Source organism: Camelina sativa, chromosome 11 (genome assembly GCF_000633955.1).
Source record: "Camelina sativa cultivar DH55 chromosome 11, Cs, whole genome shotgun sequence".
In the NCBI taxonomy this organism is placed as follows: domain Eukaryota; kingdom Viridiplantae; phylum Streptophyta; class Magnoliopsida; order Brassicales; family Brassicaceae; genus Camelina; species Camelina sativa.
In genome coordinates this window covers 23,464,427-23,485,384 of record NC_025695.1, presented here as the reverse complement: position 1 = coordinate 23,485,384, position 20,958 = coordinate 23,464,427, and the positions used below count along the sequence as shown (strand labels likewise).

Sequence of the window (20,958 nt, the reverse complement as noted above, 5' to 3'; positions counted from 1 at the left end):
AACTTACAATTTGTTGAAAAAAAAAATTACAATTTGGTAAATTTCATAGTCATCGTAATTTGTATATTTCTATACCCAAACGAATTGCTTTATTTAATCCAATAATCACTACGATAATCTCCACTTCTTCGCGATTAATCATATCGCCAAAAAATGATTCATTTATTTCATACAACAAGTTATCTGCCTCGTCGCATATTGTGATCTCAATTCAAACATTTACACTTATTTCTTTATCCATCACTATTTTATCACTCACCAAACCTTTGAAATACAATATGTAAATTGTATTATCCTTAAATTTTGTTGTCGTAAAGGCGGATCGGAGAACCTTAGAACCTCCCTCACCATTGAAGCTTGGGATATCTTCGGTTAACGCATAATCTACCTGCCGTTTTTTTAAAATAAATGTTAAATCATGTTTTTCCATGATTGTTTAGTCCTCGAATTTTCTTAAGAAAGTTCGACTCTATATATATGGGACTAGAAAAGGCTTTACGCATATTAAAAAAGTTGTCAAAATAATAAAGTCTCATTGACTAGTGCAATAGTCTTTTTTTTTTTAATTCATCCAAAGTTGATTGGTTCTCAAGATTAAAATGTGACGACTTTATTTATATTCATAAATGTATACTTTTGACAGTTTTTTAACCAAATCTGACTTTTAGGACCTTCTATTTATCAAAATCTTAAAAGTTGAACTATTTAACTTCTCTTTTTTTTTATGTCATCCTATAATTTCTATATTCAACAAAATAAGAATTTATAAATATCAAGTCACTATTAACCAAAGGGTCTTTCTTCTACTTTTGGATCTCTCAAGGCTTCAAGCAATTTGGACCACAATCACACTACAAAGCCCACAAGTGTCACCACGCCTCTGCTCTGGAACGGTAACAAAGAGTTTTCTCAGTCAAACTGTATGGTACTAGCTCATCAACGTATGAGACTTATAGCTTAACAAATCCTTGTCTATAACATAATATATACTCTTTCTTCCCCAGCGACAAGGTGTGTGTAATGACGTGTGACTTAGGTTTCATATTTAGTATCATCCTATATAAATCTCTCTCATGTCACTGTAATCTTTAAGTATAAATATTCAATAAATTTTCTCTTTGTATTTTGGTTTTATCCAAGCTTTCATGGTATCAGAGCCCAATTGCCAATGGATGATAACTCTGATTCTTCTGCTCTTTGTTTTTCTCATTGTGTTGAGATTGAGGTATGGTTTTCTCTGGCTAAGAAGTATAATCACATCTTTGCTTCTAGGAAAAGTGATCTTCAGCGTCGGTTATACTCTATAGAAAATGAAGAGAAAACTTTGGTTGAGTATCTTACCATGGTTAAGCAGATGTGATCAGTTTCACTCTATTGGTTACTTTGTGCCTGAGAATGAGAAGACCTTTGGTGTTTTACATGGGCTAGGTCAAGAATATGAGTCTATTGTCACTATTATCGAGAGTCAAATGGATACTTTTCCTCTGTCTTATGATGATCTTTTGGTCAAGCTGACAAATTTTGATGATAAGATTCAGAAGTGGCCATTTGGCTTTCGCCACTGATACAAATTACTCAAATCGTGGCCATGGTCGTGGTCGGTCAGGTGGTTCTCGAGGTCGTGGCAATTACTCAACCAGAGGTAGAGGTTTCCGTCAACAAATATCCACTGGCTCTACTTTAAGTTCAGACACTTGTCCTACCTCTGAAATCTGTAACAAGTATGGGCACTCTGATGTCAAATGCTACAAACGTTTTCATCTTGCTTACCAGAGTGAAGACTTAAACCAGACCTTTACTGAAATGCATGTCTCTGGTCCCAACACTCGTCCTGACCATGAATGGTTTCCTGACTCTACTGCAACAACGCATATTACAAACTCCACTACTTAGTTGCACATAGTTCAACCATATAGTGGAGAGGACCCTGTTGTTGTCGGTAATGGAGCCTTCTTGCCGATCACTCACATTGGATCCTCTGTTTTGCCAAGTCTTCAAGGTAACTTACCTTTATATGATGTTTTAGTTTGTCCTGGTATTACAAAGTTGATGTTATCTGTTTCCAAACTCACCTCTAATTATCCTTATGCTATTGAGTTTTATTCTGATGGTGTAATTGTTAAGGACAAATGGACAAAACGACTCTTCACCAAAGGACGCAGACATAATGATCTATATCTGTTAGAGAATTTGCAGTTCATGGCGTGTTACTCTTCAAGGCAACAAGCTACAAGTGATGAGGTGTGGCACATGAGGCTAGGTCATCCTCATCAAGATATTATCCAGCAGATTTCAAGGAATAAGGCCATAGTTATTAATAAGTTGAGTTCTTCGTTATGTGATGCTTGTCAAATGGGAAAGATTTGCAAACTTCCCTTTGCTTCCTCTGTTTTTTTTTCAAGTAGACCATTAGAACATATCCAATGTGACTTATGGGAACCGTCTCCAGTGGTTTCTACACAAGGATTTCGATATTATGTAATCTTCATTGATAATTATTCGAAATTTACTTGGTTCTATCCTTTGCATCTCAAGTCAGACTACTTTTCTGTGTTTTTGCATTTTTAAAAGATGGTTGAGAACCAATTTCAATAGAGGACAGCTATGTTTCAGTGTGATGGAGAGGGTGAATTCATGAGTAACCAGTTCACTGCTCACTTACTTAACAATGGTATTCAACAATTAGTTTTTTGTCTTTACACTCTGTAGCAAAACGGAATTGTAGAGAGGAAGCACAAGCACATTAAAAAATTTGGACTGTCAATGTTGTTTCAAGGCAAACTTCCACATAATTTGTGGTTAGAAGCATTCTTTACATCAAATTTTCTTGGGAATCTACTTCCTTCTTCTGTCTTGCCTGAGCACAAGAGTCTTTATGAAATGCTTATGGGCAAACCTCCAGTGTACACTTCTCTTCATGTTTTCGGTTATGCATGATATCCTTACCTAAGACCCTATTCACTTAATAAGTTTGATCCTAAGTCTCTTCTATGTGTTTACATTGGCTACAATAAAGAATATAAAGGTTATCGGTGTTATCACCCACCTACAAGGAAGGTCTTCATCAACAGACATGTCTTGTTTGATGAGTCTAAGCTTCCTTTTGCAGATGTTTGTAAACATAAGTTATCTTCTTTGATACACCTCTGCTCTGAGCCTGGCAGGTAAGCTTTGCTCCGAAAGTATATGATTGTCGACCTACAGTTACTATTTGTTTGGAGAATCATGAGCCTTGTAATTTTGTTGGAGAAATAAGTACTGAGTGAACGTCAGACTTAGATTATGTTCCTATAGGCAACAAATTCTCTTCTCCATCACATACAAGTACTCACAATGTTTCACCAAGTTCTTCTTCATCTCATTCCGACAGTTTCAACGAAGTCGTGGTCGAAGAGCCTACAACTGCTGAACCTGCAACTGTTGTTTCTACGTCTGTAGACCCTGCACCAAGTAGTTCAAACACATATCCAGTTCATCCTATGGTTACAAGAGAAAAAGCGGGTGTTGTCAAGCCAAATCCTAAATATGCTTTGTTTACAATCAAGAACAGTTATCCAGAACCAAAAATTGTGAAAACAGCTCTCAAAGATCCGGGTTTGACTAATGCCATGGGGGATGAGGTAGGATCCTTTCATGAGACTCATACGTGGGATTTGGCTCCACCAAAAGAATGTCCAAATCCTCTTGGCTGCAAATGGGTGTTGAAGACAAAATTGAAAGCTGATGGATCTCTTGATAGACTAAAAGCGCGATTGGTAACAAAGGGCTATGAACAAGAGGAAGGTGTTGACTACATGGAGACTTATAGTCCAGTAATATGCACAGTAACAGTACGCTCTATATTACACACTGCAATAGTTCAAAAATGGGCTATAAAGCAACTTGATGTTAAAAATGCCTTTCTACATGGAGACTTGAAAGAAACAGTTTACATGCATCAACCTCCAGGCTTTGAAGATAAAGACAAGCCTGACTACATATGCAAACTCAACAAGGCAATCTATGGTTTAAAACAGGCTCCTAGAGCTTGGTTTAATAAGTTCAGCACTTTTCTCATTGACTATGGTTTCACCTGCATCTATGATGATGCTTCCTTGGTCACATATCATAAAGGTGAAGACAAGATGTTTCTTTTTCTATATGTTGATGATATGCTTCAGACATGTAACAATACCAAGCTTGTTCAAAAGTTGTTTGACAATCTCAACAAGGAGTTTTGGATGAAGGATTTGGGTGGTCTTCAATACTTCTTGGGGTTACATGCTCATTCTCATTCAAAGGGCCGAGGTTGTTTCTTAATCAGGAGAAGTATGCAATTGATCTACTGGTCTTAGCAGGGATGGCAGACTGTGCACCTATGCCAACTCCTCTACCCCTACAACTAGACAAGGTCCATGGGAAACAAATTCCCTTTTCTGATCCGACTTATTTTTGAAGTTTGGCTGGCAAACTGCAGTATCTCACATTGACAAGACCAAACATTCAATTTTATGTGAATCTTGTATGTCAAAAGATGCATTCACCTTCCATGGCTGATTTTTATCAACGTAAGAGAGTCATACGCTATCTAAAAGGTACAATTAGTATAGGGTTCAACATTTACTCCAATACTGATTCTACACTTCGAGCATATAGTGATATTTATTGTCGTATGGGCTAATTGCAAAGAAATGAGGAGGTTTGTTGGCGGTTTCTGTACTTTTCTTGGTTCAAACATCATCAGTTGGTATGCTAAACACCATCCTATTTATCAAGATCCTCTAAGGAAGCAGAATACAGGACTCTATCTATTGCTGCTTATGAACTAAAGTGGATTTCTTTACTTCTTCGAGAAACTAATGTGCCTCAACTTGCAACGCCAGAGTTATATTGTGATAATCTTTTTGCAGTTTATCTGACTGCAAATCCTGCGATGCACAATCGCTCCAAGTCTTTTGATGTGGATATTCATTTTGTCAGAGAAAAAGTGGCTTTAGATGAGTTGGTAGTCAAACATGTTCCTGATGACTATCAACTGACTGACATCTTCACAAAGAATCTTCCTCATGAGCCGTTCTTTGATCTATGCTACAAACTTGGAGTTGTCTTACCTCCTACACCAAGTTTGAGGGGGTACGGTGTATTAACCAAGACACAACAGTTCAAACGAAGGGTCTTCTTTCTGCATTTGGATCTCTCAAGGCTCAAGCAATTTGGGCCGAAGTCACACTACAAAGCCCACAAGTGTCACCACGCCTCTGCTCTGCAACGGTAACAAAGAGTCTTCTCAGTCAAATCGTGCGCTACCATCTCATCAACGTACAAGACTTATAGCTTAACAAATCCCTGTCTATAACAGATTTGATACTCTTTGTTCCCTAGTGAGGATGTGTGTGTAATGACGTGTGACCTAGGTTCCATCTGTAGTATCATCCTATATAAACCTCTCTCATGCATGTCATTGTAAGCATAAGATCGAGTTTACCTCCATATAAAGAGGTTAAGGGGACAAGGAGACAAGGGTGGAGCGTCCATACTATTCAAATTTGAATTGAGAATTTTTGACTCTCTTTTTCTGCAACTCGACTCCTCCACTCGATCCAGAAATTTATAATAAAAATTCTCTTCATATTTTGGTTTTATCCAAGCTTTCAGTCACAAATCATTAATAAAGTTGTTTTTTTTTTACAAAAATTTTGTATAGTAAAACTCTAAATTTAAATTCCTTACCAATCACTTACGTAGTTTTTTTTAAGAATATAACAAACAACAAAAGAGAAACAAACAAAAGAGAAACAAAAGCACTCAGAATTTTAAAAATTTTTAAAAAGAAAAGTTCAAAAAAATTGATCGGGTGAAAAAGACTAGTAACTGATGTTCGGTTTGGTTTTGATTCAGTTTTGGAATCGGATTTTTCAGATTCTCTTTCTTGTTCCAAAGCCTCGCATGTTCCATACAACAATGCTTTTCTTCCAGTGCAGCTTCCAAAATTTCTCAAGATTCTCGAGGGATGACTACTGAACGTGTTTTGATTGTGATATCAATCTTTGTCTTGTTCGAATCAAAATTTTCGATTCTAATTCCTCTTCAACACAACAAGGTAGTAGGTACGTACATATATATATATATATATATATTAATTATTTCTTTGGAAAAAAAATATATATGCCAATACAAAAAGGAATATAGGAAATGGAGAATGTGAGTCCAACTAGAAAATTACAAACACTTTACCTACGGAATAATTGTGTATCCACTAATGGACCCAAAAGCAAGAGCAACAACTACTCTACTATACTACTCTTTTCTCATTTTTATCAATCATTTTCACATACGCGTATTTATTATTTATTTATGAATAATTCATGTTGTTTTTTTCTTAGCCGTTCCCTTCAACCCCTATTAACGTGTCCCATCCAAATTCCACAAACCCAAAAAGAAAATATAACCAAAGAGCTATGCTTCCGTTCGCCAACTACTACATTTCAACACCAATTATGTTCGAAAAGAAAAACATCACCAGAAGCAGTAGCAACAGGAGAAAGAAGAGATGGTCACATACACTCTTCACCGGAGGGGGAGGTGGAGGAGGAGGAGGAGATGATGAGCTGGCGACGGTGAAAGCTGCTGCGTGGGCTTGGTACCAAAGACACGAAGGCAAACCGATGATGACAGAGTTCGATCTCACTACAAGAGCCACAAGATCACCTCGACCTTCACGGTACAAGCTCGAGGCCAACAAGAACAAGATCCTCTCCGAGAAAAGGGTTTCTAAACCACACACTAATCATTTATCGCGTGGAGATCAAGAAACCAAGTTCTCTAGTCTTCTTGACCCTTATGAGATCAAGAGTATCTCTAAGAGGATCGATGAGGGTTCTTTACCTACCAATCGGGGTAATGGTCTCCGGCATGATCATGTTATATTGGAGAAGAAGTTTGAATATGATAGTAAGAAGGAGAATGGGTTGGTAAATAAAGTGAGCATTCGAAATTTGTGGAAAGGAATGAATCTGATGGCTCCGAGGACGGTTTGTGGCAGAAGTAATGATGTGGATCTTAGTGCTTATCGGGCTGTCCCAAGAACAGAAAAGGTTGCACGGAGGACGAGTGTCAATACGCGAACCATCGGTAGCTAACTCTATAGTCTCTAGTTATTGAGGAACTAAACTATGTGTTTGGACATTATTAATGCTAAAAGGACTTCTTTTCTATAACATTTAAGGATTTTAACAAGTTTGTGTATAAAATTTCTTGCTCATTCTAACGAAATGTGGAAATGTAGTTATGCAATACTTATAATCTTTTGAAATATTGTTCAACTTAATTTCTCCTTTTTTTTTTTTTTTTTTGTTGGAATCTCATCCTGTGCTTAATTTCTACAAAATAATCGATTAGAAGAAAAAATATATATGAGACATAGAACTAGAAGACAAGTCTTTTTTTTTTGTCAAACAGAAGAGAAGTCTTGGTTCAAAGAAGAGAATACAAATTAAGGAAGATAGAACTGAGTGACCTACAATCCTACATACACAAAGTGACCAAAATAAAGATTAGGAAACCCAGTGGGCCATTAGTTGGTTTTAGGCCCAAATTTTCTGTTTCCAACTTACAATCAACAAGCAGATTCAGAAAACGGAAAATACTTGAAAGATAGAAAAAAAAAAAAGCAAACTGCAAACCAAATTCATCAAAAAAATATTTCAAAAAGGAAGTCAATCTGAAAAAAACTGCACTACTGCGACTAACTCTACACAATGTATTTCAGAAATCTGACAGTTTATTTTTCATGAGAAAATATTCTTCTTACCCCATATTTAAACTTTCATCTTCGAGTGACGAGGCGAAAGATTCCTCTAATATTTTGCCCCAACAAATAACTCAAGTGCATATATCCGTTAAACACATATCCAATCTCTTCTTGTAAAAATATATTCAGATTTCCACAAACCATTAGTCTCCGACAATAATAAGTCTAACAAGTGAAAGAGAGTGAAGATGTGAAATAGTAAATTGTTTATCTTTTATCTTCTTATCAAAAAGCTAGACCAAAAACTAACTATAGATGCAATTTTATGCGGAGAGTGAACGAGCCCAACACTTTTTTGGAATTGGAACAAATGTATAATGTCTAGAGAGTGTCGTTTAATTTTGGAACAAAGGATAGTGATTTTTGTCATAGAAGACAAAAAAGATCATAATAAAATAGACCACGAGTCCACGACGCGTCGACGCTCATGGTAACATAGCATAGATATGATATACTATCTTGCATAAGTTTTTTTTTTCTTTCACAAATAAACGTTTTCAAATGAACTTAACTGATTTGAGTTTGTTGAATTTGTATGTGCATGTAAATGATGAGTTGGCCATATTTGTCAATATCCACCCATCCACCTTCATATTAGTGCATGCATGTATTGTCGAGTTCGTGAAAGAATACATATCGATCGAGTGCTTTGGTAGTGCTTTGGTCAAGGTTTTCGCCAATTGAATGTGAGTGGAAATGAGAGTGTGGTCAATTTTCCACATAGGATTTTATCTTGAAAGAAATTGTATTCGTTAATGTTCTTCATGCGTTTTACCGACTTATTGTCATTATCAAATTGGCATAGGTGATCATTAAAAAGAAAAATATACCACCACTCAAAAGATATCTGTAAACTTGAATGTATGGTTAATATATTGTATTTCATTCCTATATCTATCTACTTTTCGTATCTTTCGTGTTTATGCTTTATATGGAGATAACAAAACACATTCACTCAAAACCGATCAAATTAAACGATATGTAGGGCTATAAACTATTACACTTTTAGATGGTATATAATTTTGTAACAATTTGGGAGAATTTTATTGTATTAACCTAAATTTTGGGGCTAAGGCAAATTTTCATCCGACTCTTCTCAGGGCCGCTCATGATTTCACTACAAAACAAAATTCAGATTGAATAAATTTATACACATTCAGCCATTCATACATCTTTCCAAACAGAAAACAATACATTTTATATGATTTCCTCCTAATTATAATTCAAACTGACGATTTCCAAGATTTGCTTAAAGTTTCTACCGATTGAACTATCGACTTTTGGTCAATTATTTATATTTCATAATGTGTTTTCATTCAAATTGTAAATAGTATTAAATAAAAAATTAAATATATCATTTTCAGTTTTCTAATTTCTCTTCAACATTCACATGTTTTGTTTTCTACATTGCTTGCCACCACTACTGATTACACCATTTTTTAATATAAGAATAAAAAAGAAAAAAAAAATTTCTCGAAGAAATTGCTTTGAAAATAAAACAATAGCTCAAAGCTCAAACAGAGGCCTAAAGGTATTGTTTTATTGATAAATTGTGATGATTCAACCTTTCTTGAAGAAATGGGCGTAGATACTGGCAACTCTAAATCCAATTTATATAGTATAATATATATATTAGGTTGTGGATCTCTAGCTTCACCAAAAGCTAAGAATTTAATGAAGCTTTTATAGATTACTGGATTAGTACAACTGGCACTTTGACCCATGATTTTATCCACTTTACTTGGAGTTTAGTGCTTATTATAATAAACTTTAAAATGTGAAATAGCATGAGTACAGTTCCCTGCTTTTGACTATTTAACGTAACAGCTGTTTCTATATATGCATGCACCAGTAGAGTCTAATTACACATATCTTTATGTATATATATCGAAGATGGTCCCTAATAAGTGATAGCTCTATGTGTGGCGGCAGTCCCAAAAGACGTAGAGTCATTCAGCTATCTATGCATCATTTAAATGAGAAAGTAAAAGTAATACTATTTCTACTCTTTCGTTTTATGTTACTTATTTTGTCTAATGGTAACACATGTGCAGTCTTCCGGTGCAAGCACACCAACCGTCATTATTCCATCTCTCCATTCACAACCTTATTTTTTCTTGTCCACGGGTAAAATAAGTTGTTGAATATTGACTATAATTTTTATGTGTTGTGCAAGAGTAACAATGATAAGAGTTTGTGACGTATTATTTATATAGCTTCTTTCCGTTTCCTTGAAACCTTACGCTTGTGTAGTAGTTTTGTTTTTTTTTTTGACGATGAGACCCTCAGAGTTAGTTCTCCATTTCTAACACTCGTATTCAAACGGAACCCTCTCTCACACTAAGCAATATATAGTAAGTAGTTTAGAACGAATGACCAGCTCTTATGATATTATACGAACGATGGACTGAAACAATAGATGTAATACAAATTTGTCATCAGTTGTACAATTAATTGACATATTACTCGAATTTTGCGGATTAACAAACTGGTCACAAGATTCTTGGAGTTTTATATGTGTAGTCAATTGCATTAACCAAAAATCAAATTAGTGTGGTGTATCTAGAAAATTGGTAGAGTAAAAACTTCAAGCCCTAGTTTGGTCATTTTACTAGTTAGATTTGGTGCGGTTGCAAAACACTTGAGATATATATGATGATTTACAAAGTAATTAGAGAGTGGGGCTTTAGTTTATGCCTTAACGGGGTTACAATATAACAGTTGAGACCTAATAATAAGTTTAATAATAATAGCCAACATGTGATTTTCCATGGATGTGAGAAGGACACATAAGAATTACATGGTCACCTTTGAGTGCTTACACGATAATGATGATACTGGCAACTACTGTAATAATTATATATATTTCATGATAATTAGTCATGAATCAACAAAAATGCAAATGATGAAATGAATAAACCAAGAAAACTAAGAATCATATAAAATATGAATAAGGTCATTGTCAGGAATAAAGGAGAATAAGAACAAAACCAAAGTGAGTTGAGTTCGGCGAAAGACTTGGAACTAAGCTGTCGGCTACTCACCGAAATCTATCAAGCTCATCTTTGGGGGTCCCCATCTTCCACCCTTTTCCATTCAAATTCTGCTTGGTCTTCTTCTTTTCTCAAATACGAAATTTCAAAATTTTCGAAACAGTATCATAAGTTTTTTCAAGTGCTTTAACTCGAATTCACTGTATATATATAACGTTATGATTTGGTTTTGATGAGGAGGGGTTACTAACGGCAAGTTGGGTTGAATATAGTGTTATCTTAAGATATTTCTCTTGAATATATGCTAGTTGTTGAAGGTTGTTGGTACAAAACGAAATTAATTTCATTGCTTTAAATTGAATATAGGCTATGACTCGAGTTTTATATCTTATGTGATGAGAATTTGAGAGACTTGTACATTTGAACATTTGCAAAAATGGTATCTTATATATGAAAATTTGTTTGTTGAGAATAATCACAAAGTTTGTGATCTANAGCTGGATTCATTGCTTTGAGAACCAAAAATACATAGATAAGAAGTCAAAGCCTCAAGGTTTAAAAGGATTACAAAGAGATTACATAGAGAGGTTTTCCCCAAAGCCAAAAACAAAAAGTAATGATAAAACATCAAACAATGGTCCATGAGAGCTTTGATACAAGTGTTTGGAAGCCGCCTGCAACATGTGAGATCACGGTTGCTTGATCGAACTTCCATGAGGGACTCATCGGAAGAAAGGTTAGTCATTGTCATAAGACACTTTGACGTTAAAAGGAGAATCATAACCAAGAGTCTCACCAGAGCGAGAAGCATTAGCACTAGCAATGCATTGGCATAGATTCGATGGGCTATAGTAGGAGGGATCTCTCTCATATGGTGCTTGCCAAAGAGATTAAGAAGTCCATGTAGACCAGGGTTGGTCTGATGGGCTATTGGTATCCAAAGCAGGCTTCAGCTGGTAGAGATGATGCTGAAAGATGGTTGTGTTGCTTCGTCGGATGAGTGCAGTAGAGTCCAGGGCAATAGACCAAAGAGCTGCACACCGTCACATTGATCAGACCATTCAAGGGTAGTAAAAATTAGAGAAAACCAAATATGTATGACAAACCGTAACATTATAGGTGGGTTCTCTCTCATAAGGCGCCCTTTGCCAAAGAGATTAAGAAATCCACACAAAACATGTAGCCGGTTTGTCAATGGTAAAAGCAGAGCAAGCATGATTTTTTGGGTTGAGGGTAGCACAAACATGGTGCGGATTGAGGGTTTTTACTGAGAGCTGGAAACGCTAAATGGGATAGGGTTGAAAAAGCCTTGATAATTCCAGTACTTAAAACCAACAAACAATGGCACAAGGTGAGCAGATTCCAAGTTTCTATCATAGACAAAGTAAATCCAAGAAAAGCTAACCAATTGGACTCTCAGTTGCAGTCTTCGGACAACGAGCTCAACCAATGGAACTAGGCAATGTCTATAGGAGAACATAAGTAAAGATAGGAAAAACCTGGGTTTTGCAGTTTGGGCAGGAAACCTTGAGATGCTGGCAAGCCGAGAACAGAATTAGAGCTCATCCACAGCGAACCAAGGGTTTTTGTAGATGGCTCGGGAGGTTGATTCGTACGGCGGCTTAACGGAGAGTGACGAGAAGTTTCGTATCTCCGGTGGAAGCATAACTGGTTCCGCCAAGTTCAGAGGGTGGCAAAGGTTTGAGGCGGGAGTCCAACATCAGAGAACAATCGTATTTCTGAAGAAGCTGTTGATAACCATCGCCGCCATCTCTGCCTCGGAGAGCTCAAGTGACGATAAAGGAGGGGGCTCTACAGAGTCGACATACATTCCGGATCGAGAAGAAGATACACAAAGGGACTTTTGAACCGCCGACAGAGAGGCTAAATCAAGTTACCGGAGATGGGAGCACGCCGCGCTCCACCTCCTTCTGTAATTAATGATGCACAAGCCTTCGTCTATATCTAGGGAATTCGAGAAGGTCTGGGGAAGTTGCAAAAGGGAGAAAAAAGAGGGAAAAAAAGAATGAGAAATCGACCTAAAAAGATTAAGAGAGCTACATATGAGAGCAGAGGACGAGGTTTCCCGACGCCGGCGAGCCGGAGCCCCACCAGCGTCAAAAAGTTTTGATGTTAATGCGCCTCGATATTCGTGTCTGGGAGAGAACTTCCTAGGACGAACTCAATAAAATGGTATCTTATATATGAAATTTTTTTTGTTGAGAATAATCACAAAGTTTGTGATCTACCATACGTTTTACCCGTATATTAGATCTGATCGCTAATACAAAGCGGTATAGATTTTTTAAAAATAAGCCAAACATAAATAAGTGAAAGGGGTAAAATGTAGCGATAGAAAAATAACAACACAAAATGAAAAAAAAATATATATTATTTTAATACTCCTTACATAATTGATTATAAAAGTGATTTATTCTCGTTTAAATGTGATACAGGTTTACCAATCAAAAACTATTCTTTTATAATTTTTGGGAGTTTAGTTTTTGTCCGTTGATGTATGTGAATTACGATTCATGAGGGCATCATACCGAGGGTTGCTCATGCAATTGCTTTAAATAAAAAATAATAAAAATAAGAGAGAGAAGAGAAATCAGGAGGAATCGTTGTTTGGTGGAGGACTGAAACAAACGTTTCTCAAAATTAAATAGAGACGTGTCGCTTATTCATTGGTACATCTATTAAAAAATAAATGAAAAATAAACATGTATAATAAAAATATATATTTTTAATTTTTTGAGAAATGTTCACCGGTTTCTCGAGTAAAGATGGTCTGAGACACTTCCCCTATATTCTTAGCATTATTTAAAACATATTTAGATTCATTAACAACTAAATAATCTCACATATATCTTTGTGAATGATTTGTTTAAATTGAATGTATCTTGTAAGAGAGTACTCTTGCCAATTTAATTATACATCTCTGAATGAATTAATGTAAAAAAGTACATACTGTAGGTAGTTAATGTTATGTCAAGTACATAGCTAATTAATGTTATCTCTATCAAAAACGGGTTGATTCATGGGAAAGGAAAAGAAAGAAACCTAAGGCAGATTATTTTAGATTTTTGTTTTGTTTATATGACATAAAAGATGACGTTGCCGACTTGCCGTATCTCAGTGGTAATTGATTACTAGTGTTCTCTGCTCGATTTCATCATCATGTGTCATTGTCTTTCATTAGCATCATGTGTTTTTGTTGGCTCAGCCATTGCATCGTTCCCTAAATCCATCACTTGTATCTATCTATCCCCTTTAACTTCTAATAAATACGACCACTTTCTATCATTTTATGTTGAGTATCTATTTGTTTTATATCAATTTTTCGGTTTGTCTTTTTAGATATTAGGAAACACTGACATTATATTAGACGACGACTCAAGCAATGACATTCTTCTTTGTCTTTCCATTTTGAAAGTTCATATATTCGGTAAGAAAATCTAAAAGCAATAGTGTCAGTGTGAATACATATATATGTAAAAGAGCTTGTCATGCTTACGCATGCTTGTCATGAAAACATTTGCATGGCGGCCGCTCACTATATATATGTAAAAGAGCTTCTGCTAGTGATGGATAAAAACCAAAGGGTTATTGAGGAACAACCATGGAGATTATCAGTAATAAATCAACAGAATCTGTCCAAATATATACTAGATACATCCTAAAACTTATGGTTGCCTTTGTATATATAAAAAAAAATTGAATTCTAACGATATTAGTGATAAATGTTTTTTCTACTACAACTACAAAAAAATACTAACAATAATAAAATATTAAAAAGAAGTTCGAAAATGAGTAAATAATAATGAAACTGTAAGGAAATATTCATTAAAAAATTATGGAATCATTTGGAAAATTATAAGATTTGAAAGATAAAATCTTATAAATAAAAGAGAATCATTTGGAGAATATGTTCATCACCATTTTGAGAAGATGGTTAATTACGTACGTCGTAGGTAGAAAAATCGAACTCCATAGTTTTGACTTTTGAGGTAATCAGACGACAGACGGTCAGGTCAGATGCGCGTTGCAATTTAGGTCAGGTCAGGGGAATGGTGTCTTATACAAGACGCTGGTTGTTTCCATATTAACGTGGTTTCGTTTTTAATTTTAAACTAGAATCTTTAATTGAAAAAAAATAGAATTATATTATTTGCACCTTTTTTTGGGATCGATTTCTTTAAAGAAATAGTTAAACAATGTACTTTTGGATTAACATAAAAGCTGGAAATTTTGGGTAATAACAAATTATATTGAGTTATTATTGACCATAAAATATATAACTGGTAGTAATTAACACATATCAACTCTTTTAATTATTATAGTACATATATACATATTGATACATATTCCATGAGCCTAATAAAGATGAGAGGTTTTGCTTCAGACAGATGTCCTTCTAGTTCTAAAGACAGACCCACAAAGTCACAAACCCCAGTTTTTTTAAAAACTGATATAAAATAATATACACCGTCCGATTAAACATCATCCAACGATGATTATAATCACACACACGTTCTCAAGGTGATAATCTGCTACAGTCGGCTTTACTGAAACCAACTCTCCTATTGGTAACATCAAACTCAACCCATAGATTTTGCTGATGAACGTTCCCGATTATGTTACTAGCTGCACCAAGCATGCTTGACCGTCCGATCCCAAGACAGTGTACACCACCTCCAACGTTAACCAAAAGCCTCTGTTTCTCAACGAGAATCTCAACACCTCTCCCAAACTCAAACACGAGATCTCCTATCAACCGTCCGATGTTCTCATCGAAACACATGTCAGCTGTTGAACCGTACACGTAACCTTTCTTTAATCTTGATCCCACATGCCTCACTATCTCTTCTTTGACCTTATCATACGCCACGTCGACTAAGTGAGTGAATTCTGAACCCGAATCCACCATGGTTTGACCCGACCCGCCAGCGTCGGGTCTAAAAGCAGAAGCTGGTATGTTGAGTCTCTTTTGTCCGATTCTGATCCCAAGCAAAGGTACTGTGTAAGCTAGAGGGTCTAGATTCGGCATGCGTTGACTTTGAGGAAAAGTCAAAAGAGAGACGTATTTGAAACCACGAGAATTCGGGTTATTTCCGAGGTAAAACGAACCGGTTGAGCCTAAACCGGGACGGTCCGACCGGATTGGGATACAATAAGAGAATTTAGATATCTTTGCTTGCGAGATAAAAGAGAGACGACCAAGATTCATTCCCAAAATACCCTTTTCGTCTGTAGACTCTTTAGCGCAACCAAGGATTAAAGGAGGGGTAATTTGAGAATTTGAGAAAGTGAATTTTTCTTTGACGAGGTTACCCTCAGCAAAGGTTCCATCAGCGTAGAAGTAAGAATAGTGACAGAGACGGTTCGAGTCGCAAGAAGTGGGAAGGGTAAAATCGGGAATTCTTGGTTTACAAAGAGGATGAGAGCAAGGCAAGTCGGAGAACGATGAAGACAAAGAAGGATCAAACGACGTCGTTGGTGGTTTCTTGATCTTCTTGGGATGGCACTGGATCCATGAGAGTTGGCTTCCCGTGTCAAGAACCAGTTCTTGAGACTGAGATGGTGTTCCTATGGGGAGAGAGAGGACTAGAGCCATCGAGTATTTGACGTTTGATCGGAAAGTGTACGGTGGAGACGACGACGACCGAGATGGGTTCCGCCGAGAGAGGAGAGCGGTTTTGAAGGAAGAGGAGTTTGTTGTGGTTGGGGTGAGACGGAGAGATGTGAGAGGGAAGTGAAGAGAGAGAGATGATGACCATGTGAGATAAACTGAGTTGCAGAGGAAGAAGATGAAGAGAGTTAAGGTAAAGAAGAGAGGTTTTGAAATGTGAGACATTTTTTCTTTTTTTGTGTGAGAGAGTGAGAGTGAGTGAGGAGAGAGATAGATTATGGGAGAGTGTATTTATATATACACAACACACGCGTACGAATATTAAACAAAGTTGTAAGAGATAGAGAAATTGAGGGAGAGAGATGGTGCAACTAAATAAAAGTGGTTACAGGCTTCGTGTGATTATATTATTTGGTTGTTTTTGTATGTATAATATATGGTTTTAAGATAGTCTTTGTGTCGGTTGGTAATGCATGGATAAGGCTAGGAAGTATAACTACATTTTTTTTGTTAATTTTCGTTTAGATGTCAATTAAGAGTTTTGGCTAGATTAACGACCTAAGTGTATTAAATTTGAACTCAACGACCTATTATATATGAAAATATGGGATTATCTAATGCATTTTTTATGATATTAAACTAAAATCTTCCTAGTACACTAGTAAGTCTAGATTAATAAAAGTTAATGGTTTGATTGATGCTACAATGTTTTTATCCGCTCAATTGAATTCATTTATGGTATTTAGAACAAATGGTGCGGTTGAAATTGTTTTAGAGAATCAAATAACAAAAACTATGTTAGAAATTAGAATATAAAATATATAAACAATAAAGTCCAAGGAGAATATAAAAATGTTGAATAATTGTTTTTTTTTGTTAAAAGATTTTCAATTAAAATGCATAAAAAGTAATACAAGAATATGATTTGTAGATCATATAATTTTTGAAAGTAAAGCAATGGGAGATTATACAATGAAGCATATTCTAAAAGGAGAAAGATAGAATTAGTGGGAACTGGAAAGTTAATCCTCTAGCTATTTTCTGGATCGATCATCTTCGACCACCACGGCCACCACGACCACGCTTGCCTCGTCCTCTGACCGTAATCCATTGATCTTGGAGTTTCTGGGTAGGTTTGATTGTCCTTCCTCCTCGGGTACGTTGAGAGGATTCATCACCCATCTTATAACCATAATCTCCAACATCGAAGTCAGCAAGTTGATTACTTCCTACGATATTTTCCTGCACAAACTCGTTTTGCAAGGAACTTGAACAAGGTGTTGAAAATGGGACAGGTACCATTGGAGAAGATGACAATACAACTTCAGTGTTGATGGGAATGAGGTTGCATAAGGCAGTGGTGATGGTAGTAGCTTCAACTGTAGTAGTAGTATGCCCAGCCACAAAGGCTGGTGAGGGTGTGCGGACTGTAGTCTCACCAAGTGCAGCTTCAACTGAGTGAGTAGGGGAGACATAAGTGCAGGCAGAAACAGAACCTGCACCTAGCACTGCAGCAGCTGCTTGAGAGAGGAGAAGACATCTAGTTTCTTTGTGGCCTACAAACCCACATTTACTACATTTTGATTGAAGCCAAGAATACTCCACATCCACTATAGAGACATTGCCTCTTTTGTCCTCGACATCAACTCTATCTGGAAATTCTTTTTCTAGCTCAACTTCAACCATGAGCTTAGCCACTCCCATTAGAGACGGATCCAACCTTGGTTTATCAGTAGCCATAGGTTCACCTAAACCTGAAGCTATCCAACTGATTCCCCAATGCGAGTAAAGACGACTAGGGATTTTTTTTAGCTTAATCCAGACCGACACAGATGTGATCTCTGGTAGAGCTAATGTATCAGCAGAAGTCCATGGAGCAACGAACATGATGCAATCATCAATGTGCCATACACCACGCTGTAAAACCCAGACTCTAGTTGGTGCATCCGGAATATGAAATAAATAAGAGGATTCCCCAAGTTTTCGTGAAAAAATTTTACACTTTTTTCCCCAAATTCTATTAGCCACTGCATTGATGAGACCTCCAGATGGTGTAAGGCAACGATTAAACTGACCTATCACATATTCTTGTTGATTCTCAAGCTCTCTCAACAAGACATGATTTGGAATGTGTACCTTGGGGTGCCATCTTCCATGTAAGTTGGTGTTGTTGTTCGATGGAGATTTCGGATGGAAGGGTCCATCTTTGCTGCCCATGGAAATCGTAGTTGTCCATCCTCTTTAATCGCTGGAGGAAGGATGTCTAAAGCCGGATCAGATTTGCCTCTTTCTATCGGAATTAGAGTTTCGTGACGGTAAGGCACAACTTCTGAGATGATCTTAGGTGGTTTTGCCCATGCTCCAATAGTGGGAACAAAAGGAGTAGAGATAGGAGCTGTCAGAGGCGGAGAAGAGTGATGCAAGGTTTGAGTTATATCTTCCGTCGCGAGAGGAGAATTCAAAGCGACGGAGCTCTGACGAGAATCAGTGGCAACAGAATCCATCAAGTCAAAGAGGAGAGACTAGATAGCTCACCGGAGAAGAGACTACCGGAATCATTCAGTCACGACTACACGACGGCAGCGTAGTCGTTGAAGTGAATTGAGATTTGCTTTAGGTTTTTCGCCTTCGAGAGAGAAATTTTAATAATTGTTTTATAAATGGTATGAATACCAAAAAATAATACAATTAACCATTCTTTTGAAACTCACTGTTTGATTGGTAAACAAAAAAGAACAATCCATAGTTAGCAATCATATCCAATAATTAAATATCTAAAACTGATGTACTTATAAGTTATGTTGAGTGGTTTTATGTGTTGCTTCTTTTTCACGTTCCGTTCGATATTACAAAAACTAACAACATATTATCGACGTTGATGAACAATTCGTTGTTCACCACTTTGATTTTTTTTTTTTTTTGTTTAGAAAAAATGGCCCATGAAGCAGTTGACACGTAGTCAAAGGTGTTAAAAGGGAAGACGACAGAGATACTGAGGTTGAAATAAAGCAAAATTTTCCGGAACGCGTTTTCTCTTCGATTTCAGACAAATCACAATTGGTCTTCGTTTTTTTAGACTCGGTTTGGTGAAAATTTATACTTTAGTATATAATATAGTGTAAAGGGTTTTGTGCAAAAAAAAACCCTCTTAAGTAATTTTTTTTTGCAAGAAAACCCTTCAGCTCAAATAAATGCAAGTCAATACTGCAATCTTAAAAGTCACCCGCAATATAACCCTTCTCTGTATCGATGACGTGGCAATTTGAAAATCTTGCTGTTTTGAAGACAAATAAATGGCAAAACATTTGAGACTTATTTTTTAATAAAAAATTGAAAAAAATGTATTTGTTTGTCTTTTAACATCCCTTCTTTGGGCCGTGATCGGGCGATCCTCTATTTGTGACCAACAATGAACCCGATCAGAGGTAGAACAAGAGAGATCCACGCATTTTGTTCCTTCTTTTTTTTTGCTTCATTTTAAGTTGAATTTGTGTAACCTTTATCCACGGAAATATTAAAACTGAAACTTTGTGAGATTTAGACAATAGTCATTGAAACTGCATTTTAAACTTAGTGAATTATGATTTAGACAAAAGACAACTATGAAACTCAAAACCCAAAACATAAGTGAATGCTTAAATCTGAAACTAATCATGAAACAAAACTTAAATGTTGGATATGAACTTTGCCCCCAACATTTACAGAAGCCCAAACAGAAGATCTTAAGAAGTTTTGGGCCTGAATTCTTGGATTTGGCCCGTTAGGCCGAAGGGGCAAAAACGTCATTTACGGAAGAAACAGAAAAAACCCTAGGTCAATGGCCCACTATAAATATCTGATGTCATTGTCACTTCAGGGGATCCACTTTTTGGGCAATTAGAGAGAGAAGAACATTATTTTCGTATTAACTACGCTTAGCTCTCTAATTGTCATTTCCTGTAAACTCTCACTTCAATTCTACGTTAATAAAAGGACCAGTTCCGATTCATCCCCATTAAGACTCGTTTTATTTATATTGTCGGTTTAACACATCAACATCAAACTCTAACAAAAAAACAAAGAGAACTCAAATTCAAATGAAACCTAAAACTAAAACTCAAATCTGAAACATTGGTAATCAGATTCGTTATTTGTGAGCGAATGTGATTTTATTATAAGTAGAGAAAACACATGTTAAGGCTCAAATCTGAAACCTCTAATCATGAAACAGAACCAAAACTCTTATGATAAAATCAAATATAATCAAACTCAAATCTGAAACTTGTTTCTTCTTAACTAACCCACTATTAGACTAGCATTGCATCAAAGAAACTGAAACATATTCTCAAATTTAAAACAAAACTGAAACATAATCTCAATTCAAACTAAAAAAAACAACCTGCAATCGTTGGGTGGGTAAAGAGAAGAGGAGAGAAAGGACTGAGGAGAAGAGGCAGAAATTGGGAGTGGTGGTTCCTTGATGTCGAAGACCTGGACAGTGCCGGAGGCAGAGCTGTGCCTATGGGCAATAAAAAAGGCATTTGCCTCAAGCCCCACCATTCTTT

General features: G+C 36.3%; 2 protein-coding genes across 2 annotated transcripts; one reads left to right on the top strand and one right to left on the bottom strand.

Moving 5' to 3' along the window:
* Positions 6,328-7,301, top strand: LOC104724117. The gene has a single exon (XM_010442567.2). The coding sequence runs from the start codon at positions 6,438-6,440 to the stop codon at positions 7,116-7,118; it is 681 nt and encodes a 226-aa protein (XP_010440869.1). The 5' UTR covers positions 6,328-6,437; the 3' UTR covers positions 7,119-7,301.
* On the bottom strand, positions 15,085-16,687 carry LOC104724116 (aspartic proteinase PCS1-like). Its single transcript, XM_010442566.2, has one exon. The coding sequence runs from the start codon at positions 16,637-16,639 to the stop codon at positions 15,320-15,322; it is 1,320 nt and encodes a 439-aa protein (XP_010440868.1). The 5' UTR covers positions 16,640-16,687; the 3' UTR covers positions 15,085-15,319.